General features: G+C 44.9%; 3 protein-coding genes across 4 annotated transcripts in view; 1 reads left to right on the top strand and 2 right to left on the bottom strand.

The window, feature by feature from the left end:
- The window catches only part of spred3 (sprouty related EVH1 domain containing 3), an 11,179-nt gene extending 8,776 nt beyond the window's left edge, over positions 1-2,403 (bottom strand). The window contains exon 1 of one of the 2 annotated variants that reach the window (XM_019861521.1): positions 1,949-2,403. In XM_019861521.1, coding sequence (XP_019717080.1) covers positions 1,949-2,065 — 117 coding nt within the window. In that variant the 5' untranslated portion in view covers positions 2,066-2,403. The remainder of the gene's footprint in view (positions 1-1,948) is intronic. The other variant, XM_019861520.1, reaches the window with a different exon arrangement.
- An 858-nt stretch (positions 2,404-3,261) lies between these two features.
- On the bottom strand, positions 3,262-6,988 carry psmd8 (proteasome 26S subunit, non-ATPase 8). Its single transcript, XM_019861550.1, has 7 exons — positions 6,858-6,988; positions 5,225-5,297; positions 5,037-5,139; positions 4,683-4,848; positions 4,297-4,397; positions 3,817-3,928; positions 3,262-3,585 (listed from the first exon to the last, which is right to left on the bottom strand). The coding sequence occupies exons 1-7, from the start codon at positions 6,960-6,962 to the stop codon at positions 3,448-3,450; spliced, it is 798 nt and encodes a 265-aa protein (XP_019717109.1). The 5' UTR covers positions 6,963-6,988; the 3' UTR covers positions 3,262-3,447.
- Positions 6,989-7,690: 702 nt separating this feature from the next.
- Positions 7,691-11,772, top strand: nup88 (nucleoporin 88). The gene is made up of 3 exons (XM_019861506.1): positions 7,691-8,828; positions 9,446-10,025; positions 10,967-11,772. The coding sequence occupies exons 1-3, from the start codon at positions 7,876-7,878 to the stop codon at positions 11,594-11,596; spliced, it is 2,163 nt and encodes a 720-aa protein (XP_019717065.1). The 5' UTR covers positions 7,691-7,875; the 3' UTR covers positions 11,597-11,772.
- The last annotated feature ends 1,123 nt before the right edge of the window (positions 11,773-12,895 follow it).

Below are 12,895 nucleotides of genomic sequence, written 5' to 3'. Positions count from 1 at the left end.
GACATTTGGAAAAATTTTTTTTTTTTTTTTTTTTTTTTTTTTGGTAGGCTGACGCATTTATGGCATTTCCATTTATTTCAATTGCTATGCCGTAGTGACCACAAAAAATTTGAGTGAACTATGTGGTCCACTATCCATTGTTAAATAAAATAATAATAATAATAATAATAAAAATGTAATGTGACCTCAAGATTTCGATAACATTTTAAGTTGAAGAATTCAATTAAATGTTTTAAACTTTGTTGAAAAAAATTTTTTTTGCATTTCACAAAAAAGAAATGGGTTTTGGAAAGGTTGTCCAATACATATAACGTATGAGTAAAACACCTTGCTTACTTTGTTGGCCTGAACTATACATTGTTGCAATTAATGTCAGTAATTTATGTTTTAGTTTTCCAACTTAAATTACTGTTTCAGACCAAAAAATACATTTTTTACAGTGCGTACGGTTGAACAATTAATCGTGTTCAAGTTGACATTGCAATGTAGTACAATGCAAATTTCAAATCCTGAAGGCTGCAATAAGGCTGCTATCCAAAAAAAAAAACATCCATCCATTTTCCGATCCGCTTATCCTCACAAGGGTCGCGGGGGGTGCCGGAGCCTATCCCAGCTGCCTTCGGGCATGAGGTGGGGGGACACCCTGAACTGGTTGCCAGCCAATCACAGGGCACACAGAGACAAACAACGATCCACGCTCACACTCACACCTACGGACAATTTCGAGTATTCAATCAGCCTGCCATGCATGTTTTCGGAATGTGGGAGGAAACCGGAGTACCCGGAGAAAACCCACGCAGGCCCAGGGAGAACATGCAAACTCCACACAGGGAGGCCGGAGCTGGAACTGTGAGGTTGACGCGCTAACCACTGGGCCGCCCATCCAGAAACATTTATGTATAATAAGTGTGATATTGTTTATTGTCAATTTGTAATACAGATTAGTTTGCTGTTTGTGTTTGCTAAAAAATATATATGGGAAGAGGACCTTGGAAAAAAAAAAATCATGTTAAATCTCAATTCTATAATGGGGGGGTTTGGGGGCTCGCAATTAGATTATTTTTCAAAATCATTCAGCCCGATTACACTATCCATATAACATGCACTGTACCCAAATCTCCATATAGGACTTAATTCGGGGGTATGAATGAATGATTCCGAACACAACCCGTGCATGCGTGTGCAAATGTGACGTTCAAGTGCAAGGCGATAAAATGGCAACAAAAGGAAGAATTCGTGTTTCCCTAGCTAAAAACATCAATGAACGGCGTGTGCGCACGAACGTTTTTTTTGGGGGGGGGGCGTCAGGAAACATCGCGATAATTCCATCAGACGACGCTTTTATTTCTCCCTTCCCTCCCCCCCATCCTTTCTCCTTCCTCACTTCCATCCCGCCCTGCTCCTGCCAGCCATTAAGACACACATGTTGGGTTTTTTTATGAATGGAGCGAAAAACAAGGCGAGGTTGCTGGTTTTTTTTTTTTTTTTTTTTTTTTTATAAAAGGGAGCGATTAAGGGGGGGAGGAGAGATGATAGGGAGGATGTGCGGTGGGAGAGGAGGGGGGAGAGGGGAGAAAGGGGAGGGGAATCACATTTCATTCATAAAGTTTGGCTTTAAAAATCATAATGAAAGGCCGAGACACGTTGATACAACCTGTTCCTTGTTCATTCATCTGTGCCTACCTCTTTCCATCATGTCAAGCTGTCTAGTTCACACAGAACGCCTTGATCGTTATGACTTATTTCTTAATGCCTGCTCGCGCTTCATGGAAGTCTCCTTTCATTCATGTATAGATGACGTGTTAATGGACATGTAGGCGTCTTTTGGAACACCAAATAATAGGGAGAAAGCACCCGCACACATGGACGCACGTTTGTTTGCTTTTTAGTCATGACGATAATAATTTTTTTAAAAATCACACAGCGTGATTCATTCCGGGGGACTTACTCGCCCTCCATGGCTTGCCGTTGCCCGCTCCCCGGAGCCCACCTCGGGCTCTCCTCTCACTGTGCTCAGCCTCCTCGCAGCAAACACACGCCGATGGGGCTCACATCGTCCCCGCATCCGTTCGCTTGCCTCCCCGCAGTCGGCCTCTCCGCCGGGGCCTCCTCGGCGTTGTCTCGGCCGATCAGGACAGGCTGGAGGTTGCAGCAGCCATTTTCCGCTGGCAGCATCCTCCCTCCCTCCCTCGGTCCTTTCCTCCCTCCCTCTCCTCTTTCTCTCTCTCGCTCTCTCTCTCTCCCGCGCTACCTGCTGCACATCCCGCACTAATCATTGACAGGCTCGTGCACGAGTGGGATGGCAACGCGTGGAGCGGGCCTGTGCGCGCGACAGGATCGATGAGATAGCAGGACCATGGACAGCGTCGGTCAGCGACTCAACAGGATGAAGATGGCAAATTGGACAAAAGTAGCGATATGGTAGGCTGTGAAATCCTTCCGACCCTCAAAGGCGCTTTACCCTTCCTTGTTTCATTCACTCATACCTGCTCTTGCATCCTTGCCTCCTTCGCTGAAACGGACGCTTCTGTATTCCTTCTTGACCTCTTTCCGTCCCTCAGATCTGATTTTTGTATGTGCGTCTTTGCTTTCTTTTCACATTCCTTTTCTTCCGACCTTCTTTCTGCCAGACCTGTTTTTTTTATTCATGCATTTGTACTTCCTGCTGTCTTTCATGACACCTTCCTTCAAATCATCTTTTACTTTTCTGCCTTTTCTTTCCTTCATTCCATCCGACACATTCTTTAAGCATCCTGTCATCTCTTTTTGTGCAAAAAACAACTTTCTGCCTTCCTTCCCTATTCATGCCTCCCGTCATTGATTCCTTCTTCTCTTCCCTCCCACCTTCTTTTCTTCCTGCCTCCTTTGCCTCACTCACTTGAATTCATGCATCCTTCTATCCTGTCACTTTTCTGCCATCCCTTTTCCTCTTTTATTAATTTCAAACCTTAGTTCCTTCACTCATTTTTTATTCACGCAACCTATTGCTTTTCTTCCCCCATAGCTGCTTTTCACTCATACATGGCTACACCTTTCCTGATTTTAAGATAAAATTCTACCTTCCTTTTTGAACTCCTTTCTTTCGTTGCTTCCTGCCTTCCCCCTTAGAGGTGGTCTTTATTCATGCACCCATAGATTCTACTTTCCTTCCTTCAAAATAACTTGGTAGGCAGAGAACAACATATTTTGCCTCCAATTGACAAAAACATGGTGGGATTTTAGTTGCAAAGAGCCACGGCATGAAAAAGTAAAAAAAACAACTTGTTTTTTTCCTCTTTTTAATCAAGTTAATTACAATTAGGAGTACTGTTTGACTTTTGCGAGACGTACGACATCACGTGTAATCGTAGAAAGACAGTAAACTTTGTCAAGTTGGAGTAAAAAAAAAAAAAAAAAAAGGCAATAATAATCTGAAAGGAAAGCTTGTGTCCCATATCGCGGGTTGGTTCAGACGATCATCTCCAACTGCCTGGCGTACTCGATGACCTGCTGGGCCAACTCTGTGGATGGGATGCTGACCTCTTCCGTGCGCTGCTGCTGACTGCTGAACGAGTAGCAAGCGGCCGCGTTCAGGCTCCAGCCGCGCTGAAGGACAACGGCAGCACACATTTGGGTAAGTGGCATGCTTTCAAAACAGCCATTGGTTGAGGTTTTTTTTTAGCATATATGGAGCATAAATTGCTACAAAAATTATGTCAGGAGCTGGAATCGGGTTGGCCGGTTAGTCTGTGAGCGTTTGGGTGTGACTTGTGGTCGACAGCACCTCCTGGTGAGGGTGGTCATATTGTATTTGCATATCAATAAAAGCACGGGTACCTTCTTAGCGTAATCGGTCATCTTTTTTGACGACGTGAAGAAAAGCACACGTGTGGCCTCGGTGAACTGAATCTGCTCGTAGGCTTTCTCGATGCATCCGGCAATCTCGTCACTGCGTGAACAAAAAAAAAAAAGCTTTTTTTGGTCATCATCGTCATGTTCACCGTGCAATGGTACCTGAAGAGTGTTATTTGTTCCGTAACCAAGCTCACAAGTCAAATCAGCATCCGAAAGTTTTTGTTGCGCTTTCAAATGAGGAGTGCATTGTAAAATATAAATACATAATAAAACAAAACACACAATTTGAAGAAATGAACTCAAAATTGCTTTAGAAAAAAAAAGATGCAACAGCTTTCGACATGAAAAATTCCTAATATGGGCACTTGTGAGTCAAGGTATCTCTGTTTCTTTTCTCCTCGAGGGTGATTTGAAACAGATGAGAAGAATCCATTGGCTGCTGGTTCCCAAGGCCTTCCTTACCGAATGGTGTCGAGCAGGATGTCGATGAAAAAGGTGTAGCTCTCTGCCGGGATGTTGCCTTTGGCCAGGAACACTTTGTTGTAGCTTCCTTCCATTAAATACTGGAAGAGACCACGAGAGACCAACAGCATTTGTACAGGAACCGAGGTTGAGGTTTTTTTTAATTGATCACGATTAATCGAGTGATTAATTTAAAAAAATAGACGAATAAAATCACATCACTTTTGGTCCCTTAATGCTTACAAGGAAAAAAAATCCTTTACTGTTTTAAAATACTTTGTCCTTTAGTATTTACAGTATACTTCCAGACATGGTGTTTCAATGGCCACATGAGGAAACGGAACAATGTTCGGGGAGAAAAAAAACTAAACAAATCAGAGTTTTACCTGCTCTAAGGACACAGGATGCCTAATGTACACATTGGTCTGAATGTCCCGCGCACTCAGCCGTTCCAGCTCCGTGTGAAATTCGGACACGCGGTTCTGCGAGAGCAGGAAGAGCAGGTTGAGTCCCAGAATTTGATGCATGTAGGCCGCCTCCGGCAGCTCCTCCCTGTAAAGTAAAGGCAGAACGATCAATGCTCTTCCACTCGATGGCTGAAGGTCCATTCATACAACAGAAGAGCTTTGCATTCAACTAAACAGGCTCAGATTTCACAATTTGTGAGTAAATCTGGCTCAAAAAGTATGTAAAATACTGCTTTAAGGATTTTTAAAAAAATATATAGAGATAAATCCTACTTGTAGTCAAAGTAGTAGCATTTGAGCTGAGCCATGTATCTCTCAAAGGAGGGGATGTCTTTTTTCAAGATACTCCATAGGGCTCCAATTTCAAGAACATCACCTGGAGGGAGAGAGAGAGGGGAAAAAAATGACAGGTTCATCATAGATCTGAATTTATATCGATTACTGACATAGAAAATACTCACGCGCTAAAATAAGTTGCTGCTTGGTGAACGTGGAGCCACTTGTGGGTAGAAAGTTCAGCTCCAGTAATGACACCTATGAGGCGGTAAACGGTATTATAAATATACGGAACATTATAAATAAGCAGACATTCATCATATTTCCTGAAATATACATCAGGGCAAAAAAGTATTTCGTCAGCCGCCAGGTGTGCAAGTTCTCCGCCCTAAAAAGATGAAGTCTGTCATTTTCATCGTAGGTATACCACAACTATGAGAGATAAAATGTGGGGCGGGAGGGGAAATCCAGAAAATCACATTGTCTAATTTTTAAAGAAGTTGTTTGCAAATTATGGTGGAAAATAAATATTGGGTCAGAAAAAAATTTCTATGGTGTTTAGATCTGGAGACCGTCCAGGCCACTCAAGGACCTTGACATGCTTCTTACGAAGCCACTCCTTCGTTACCCGGATGGTGTGTTTGGCATCGTTGTCATGCTGAAAGACACGGCCGCATTTCATCTTTAATGCCGTTTTCTCCAAATCTGTCGATACATGGCCCCATTCATTCATTCTTTCTTTCTTTCTTTCACATGGATCAGTCGTCCTGGTCTCTTTTCAGAAAAACAGCCCCAAAGCATGATCTTTCCACCACCATGCTTAATAGTAGGGGTGGCGTTCTTTGGATGCAACCCAGTATTCTTTCTCCCCCAAACACGCCAAGTGGAGTTGTTACCAAAAAAAATCTATTTTTGTTTCATCTGACCATATGCCATCCTCTCAATCCGCTTCTGAATCCTCCAAATGCTTTCTAGCAAATTTCAAACAGGCTTGGACAGGCAGTGGCTTAAGCAGGGTGACATTGGAGGATTTGAGTTGCACAGTATGTTACTGATGGTGGCTTTTGTTACTTTGGTCACAGCTTTCTGCGGGTCATTTACTAGGTCCCCCAGTGTGGTTCTGGGATTTTTGCTCACCGTTCCTGTGATCATTTTAACTCCACGGCGTGAGATCTTGCGTGGAGCCCCAGATTTATTTCTCTCATTTTATCTCTCATTGTGGAGGTAGACCTCTGATGAAAATTACAGGCCTCTCATCTTTTTATGTGGGAGAGCTGGCACAATTGGTGGGACGATATACCGGTACTTTTTAGCCCCACTGTAATTATTACAGCCATATGAGTATAATTCGTTTAAAGAGGTAAGTATATAAATAACCGTGATATACAAACGTACGCGAAACATTTTAAGATATGTCACGATCACAACATATTGGAAAGTAGAGACAAAAAATTAATAAATCGATCGATACAAGAAACTGAGAGTGACAAAATGGTATCAGTGTGATTATTTTTGAATGACAGTTGCGAAGTCAACGACATAATAAACAAAGTGCAAACATTTGAACGCTCACTACAACACTTTTGGTGCGTTTGTGCGTATTTTTGATAACTAGACTACCAAATACTACTTTCCTTGTTTTAATTACAACGTCAAGCTTCAACATGTACCACATAAACTCTCAGCGTTTTCGGAAATTAGCAAGTTTAGCCCTGATACCTAACGTAGCTAGCGAAATGGTAGCCGTAAAAAAGAAAACGCGCGATACAGGTTCGACTCCAACACTTCAACAATAACAGTCCTATCATAAGTCTGTACCTTGAGCTTCGTGAGTAGTTCGCCACATTTACTGAGATTGGGGCTTTTCTTGTTCCACTCAGCTTTCAGCGTCTCGTACAGCCCCGCTGTCTCCCTCAACGCCATGGTGATTCTGCAAATTACAGCACGACACCGGTCGACGCAATGCGGCAGACGTCTGTCGTAAAACCGGAAAGCGCTTCCCAGAGGCAATGAGTGAAAGGAATATCAGATTAGTCTTTGAAACATTCGTCAAATTCTCCGACATATTGGATGTGGAAATGTGACTGCATTCTCCTGGGGGGACCGTGCGTAAGAATAAGAAAACCTTTATTCGTCTCACAATGGAAATATTCCCAATTTACAGCAGCAAAGTTATGAAAGGAAGAAATTAGAAGAACAAAAAGTATAGGAGCTGCTGTAAAGGCAGCCACTCTCCCTTGATCAAGTCTCTTCTAACGTTACATACTAAAAATTAAATAAAAGTATGTATGTATGTATGTATGTATGTATGTATGTATGTATGTATGTATGTATGTATGTATGTATGTATGTATGTGTAATTCCTGCTGATACATTGGATTGATATCACTATCGGACGGGACTATAAAATGCAATATCAGTATTGTATTGGAAGTGAAAAAGTTGTGTCGGACACCACTAACACCCAGTGACCTTTTTTTTAAATCTTACACTTGACAAACTATATGTATTTAAAAAAAAACCTCAAATACTAAATACACTGCTGAACCGAATAAAAACTAAACTAAAATGAAACAAAACGGCTCTCCAAAGTAATTAAAACTAACTGAAATTAAACAACAAATGTCAAAACTAGTCAATTACAACCCCGGTTACGACCCACCTTTGTAAATTGTCGCTGAATGACATTCTGGCAAATAATTTGCGTTACATGTAACCCATCAAATATGGCAAACGCGCTGACGTATCGCACTAACGGCCAATCCGATCGTGTCTTGGTCTATGTATACATCACGCTTAGGATGCCCCGCCTCATCCCATTTGTTGACCGATCAAGATGGCGGCATTCGGCGCAGACCGCTGGCTCAACGGCTTGGCAAATCACGAAATTTTCAAGAAAATACGCGACAAGTTGGACTCGGAGCCCAAGACTTCCGAGCGAGCGCTGGCGAAGAACTTGACTTTTTGTTTGGGCGCCGACTTTTTCCTGTGGGATGACGTGGACCGCGTGTTTTATACGACCAGCTTGCGCCAGTTGAACGCGGCTGAGGAGCTCGGCGGGAGCTTCCAGACGCTGCTGTGCATCAACCCGCCTCGCTTCCCGGTGTGCCAGCTCCTCCTCAGCCCCACGCACGGCCACGTCGCGCTCGTGGGCCAGCGGGGTGCCTCGGTGCTGGAGCTCCCGCAGCGGTGGGGCAAACGGTCCGAGTTCGAGGGGGGGCGCAGCCGCGTCAACTGCAAAACAACCCCGGTGGCCGAGCGCTTCTTCACCAGCTCGCCGTCGGTGAGTCTCCGGCAGGCGGCCTGGTACCCGAGCGAGACCGGGGAGCCGCTGCTGGTGCTCCTCACGTCCGACAACACCATCCGCTTTTACGGCTTGAAGGCCCCCGAGGCTCCTGTCAAAGTGGTACCCGTGTCGCAGTCGGATGACGACGGCAGCGTGCGGGCGCCAGCCCGTTCCTACGCGGCCTCGCTGGGGGAAATCGCCGTGGCCTTCGACTTCGGCCCGGTGTCCTACGTCAGGGAGAGGCCCGTCTACCCCCTCTACATCCTCTACGAGAACGGCGAGACTTACCTGTGCCACACCAGCCAAGTGAACATGGTGAGCGTGAGCAAGCGCGTGGGGCCCCTGCCCATGTACCCGGCGGCCGAGGACAACTACGGCTACGACGCCTGCGCCATCCTCTGCCTGCCCTGCGTGCCCAGCATCCTGGTCATCGCCACGGAAACGGGCACTCTGTACCACTGCGTCGTCCTGGAGTCTGAGGATGACGACGACACGGTGCCCAGGTAGGGATGGAGGGCTTGTGAAGGGGTGGAACATTTCCGGAAACATGTCCAACAAGTTTTGTTTAGAATACAGTGGTAAGTCAGGCACGGGGTGGATATTGAGTGTAATTTGACTCATTTCGTGCCAGCCATTTTCATACCCTTTTTTGCTCTAACTGTTGGAAAAAAAATAAACACGTACCTGAGATTGATTATGTGGAGTCTTTAAAGACATGGAAATATAAATCAGATAATTGTTTAGTTATTCTCATTTTAAACTGCCAAATATCTGAATTTCCAATCGCCTCAAAAATCCATATCGGTCAGGCCAAGTTTCCTGTTAATTCGCCAGGAAAGCATCCAATTTGTATAAGTCTGTAAATATCATGGATTTCGGTTCTAAGAACGCCTGCTTCGTTCTCATTAATTCCCATGATGTCCTGCCAATTTTCACAAATTCATATGGACTATTTCCAACTTTTGAAACGTGAGTCAATTTAGTCAATTCCATTTCCTCCCCACAAGTTATTGTTTTTCTCCATGGAAAGTTTCTTGCCCTGAAAAGTCCTGTTTTATTGTCGCACGGATTCCCATGAGCTTTTCCACTTTTGATCATTGTCGTTATTTTGCAAGCGTAGGTGGATAGCGGGCGGCGTGCCGGCCCTCTACGTGTTTGAGTGCGTGGAGCTGGAGCTCACCTTGAGGGTGGCAGCGGGCGACAACGCGGAGGAAGAGTCGGACTTCACCTGCCCCATCCGGCTGCACCGGGACCCACTGTGCCCACGGCGCTACCACTGCACCCACGAGGCAGGTGTGCACAGCGTGGGCCTCATCTGGCTGGAAAAGCTGCAGACCTTCCTGCGAGCGCACGACGACAACAAGGATGGCCTGCCCGAGCTGGCCGCCGAGCGGCGCTGCGCCGTGGAGCACATCGTATGCACGCGGCCCCTCGCCAGCAGCCGCCCGGCGCCGGTGCAGGGCTTCCTCATCGTGGCGGACCTCGCTCTGGGCGCCACCATGATCTGCGTCAGCGCCGCCTACGAGTGCATCCTGCTGCCGTTGCTGAGCGCCGTGCGGGCGCCCTCGCCCCCACTGCTGTGCACGCAGTCCAACCCGGGCTCGGTCAGCTCGCCTCTGCGCGGCCTGGCGGGAAGCTCCTTCGAGCAGCACGTCCGCAACATCCTGGCCAGAGGCTCCGCCAACCCACTTCTGCTCAAGGCAAGACTTCCGTTTAGGTCGTCCTGCGCTTTTTGGGACGCACCCGCTTCCCCCTTCTCAGCTGATTTAAATGGCTCAAACTTCAAAAGATTCACAAAAGTTCCAGCCGTGAGAAATGATCTTTGGCGTCTCAAAATGAACCCATTCAAGGGGATGAGACCCAAAGTATTTTCCGTGTTCCTCCGCTCCCAAAGTGGCACACTTTTCACGATCAAACTTCCAAATTTAACAGAGATTTTCCGTATCCTCTTTCACCATTTCGAAACCGAACCAAATTCTTCAGCACATTCACGACATCTTAGGAACTGTTTTTGAATCTGAAATCTTCACACTGGAATACCCAATTTAAGAGATGCTACACGTTCATCTCCTCCTTCCACATTCTTCTGATTCAAACCATTCCAACACATCATTAATTACTTTGATATTCCCTAAATCGTTAATTACTTTGACATTCCTAAACTAATTGCGAGCGCTCCAGCTTTAAAATGTTTGGCTTACTCAGGACATTTTGGGAACTGTTCTGACTTTCCCCATACCGTGTTTCCAAAATTTCACACCGACATTCTCAAATGGAGGGACATTTTACATGTTGAACTGCTTCCACATTTCTTGTCTAATCAACTAACTCCAACCTCGAACTGTTCATCTCATCCGGGACATCTTGGTAACTGTGTCACGTTCCAAATCCAAATTCCACAATCCAAGGATCTTTTACAGTCTCTACAAAACTTTGATGGTAGCTTACAAAATATTTGACATACATTTTAAATTTTCATTGAATTTTCTTGATCATAATGATTCTATTTGGAATGTTTTGTTTTTGTTGTTTCGTGGCTTAGCAGAAAAAGTTTGAGGACCACTGCAAGTGTTCTGTGACTAAGTGACAGAACAGATGTTTAAAAAAAAAAAAAAAGTCTCATTCTTTTTTGTTTGTCCAGGCCGGCGACGGGGAGCCGTCCCCCCAGGAACGCCTTCAGCTCCTGAGCCGAGCCACGCAGGTGTTCCGCGAGGAGTACATCCTGAAGCAGGATATGGCGCGCGAGGAGCTCCAGAAGCGAATCAAGCTGCTGCGAGGTCAGCGGGCCAAGCAGCTGGAGGAGATGGCGCAGTACCGAGAGGAGCGCCGGAGCCTGCGCGAGGCGGCCGAGCGGCTGGCCGACAAGTATGAGGATGCCAAGTACCGGCAGGAGGCCGTGGCCGAGCGTGTCAAGCGCGGGCTGGCCGGCCAGCAGAGCCGCCTGCCCATCCTGTCCAACAGTGAGATGGACATGCGCAAAGAGCTGCAGGCCATGAGCGAACAGCTCCGTCACTTGGACATCTGCATCAAGCAGGTGAAGATGAAGATGGAGTACCAGAAGACGCAGGTGGAGAAGGACGCACCCTTGGGCGGTGGCGCTGCCGCCACCCCCGGGCGGGCCTCCATTTCACTGAGCGGCCCGCAGAAGAAAGTGGTGCAAGATGTGCTTCGGGAGGAAGGCCAGCAGATTGTAGATATGATGAAGAGAGTCAGGGAAATGTCCTGCCTCATTTCCATGAGAAGCTCTGACTTGTATTTAAATCACAAGTGAGACGTGGCCAACGTCGGTGACTTGACTTTTGATTGCGCCCTCTTTTGTAATGCCGCAAGATTTTTGAGCAGTCTTTAAAATGGTTGGTTTGTATGTTCAATAAAAATGTTCCATGGTTCTCAGTCATTTCTCTTAAGAGACGCTCAGGAATGGCAAAAGTCATGATACTCTATAGGCTGTTCATAGTTTGGGAATTTTTTCCTGTTTTTGTTTTGTGTGTGTGTGTGTGTGTGTGTGTGTGTGTGTGTGTGTGTGTATATGTATATATATATATATATATATATATATAAAAATCCTGGAAGCTCATGCATGAAGTTTTATATGTGTAAAATATAGATTTTTCTTTTTTCGGTGTATTTTGTTAGTGTTCCTTAACTTTAATAACCTTCCTCTGTAATATGTTGTATGTGCCCCGACAAGTCTGAACTTGATCATCTTTTTAATAATTGTGTTCATGGAATCAGAATAAAGCAGAATAATGAACCTGCTTTCAGCCATCCACTGAGGTTGACATTTCATGCAGCACCGCCCCCTGCTATCGACTGAAAGTGCCCAAGGACACGTCACGTGACCATTATCGACGGAAATTGACAAAAGTGCCCACGGACACGTGACCAGGCCTACAAAACAGGTAAGCCATGTCGTTCACCATTTGAACCTATCAACACTTTAACGTCAATTGTAAAAAGTTCGAAAACCTCACAGTTATACATTCTAGTGAAGGGAATTCCGGCTCTTTTGAGAGAGCCGCTTCTTTTGGCTCGGCTCACTCAAAAGAGCCGGCTCTTTCAGCTCCCAAATGGCTCCTCAGTTTTTTTGTTGCTTAAATTAATTTACTACCAAAAATAATGGAAAATTATGTGTAAAATGAATTATGTGTAAAATGAATTACTAATGTAAAAAAATATACAGTATATCAAATCTTTATTATTTCTATATTTATGGCTTTATTTATATTCTTCTGAACATACACAACATGGAGTGCTACAAAAAATAAATTACAAAGTACAAAAACAAAGACCCATCTCAAATCAAGGTCAACAAAAAGTTCCAATCTCTGATTGTCTATATTTATTAGCTTGTAGCTATTTACAGTAAAACAACATAAGTAAGCTTTGATTACCACACAAATTATAAATTAAAATTTGATATTGGATATTTTAACCTTGCACAGTCTACATGCTGCCTTTGAACTATCAATTAAGTTGAAATGAGTCCAAATTTCTCTGCGTTTCCTATCCATTTTCTCACCTTTCCACTTTCCACCGTGTGTTTTTTTTTTTTTTCTCTGTAGCGCTA

This window comes from Hippocampus comes, unplaced genomic scaffold (genome assembly GCF_001891065.2).
Source record: "Hippocampus comes isolate QL1 unplaced genomic scaffold, H_comes_QL1_v1.1 scaffold122, whole genome shotgun sequence".
NCBI classification, from domain to species: Eukaryota; Metazoa; Chordata; class Actinopteri; order Syngnathiformes; family Syngnathidae; genus Hippocampus; species Hippocampus comes.
Note: the sequence above shows the minus strand (reverse complement) of the source record. Positions and strands in the feature narration are given on the sequence as shown.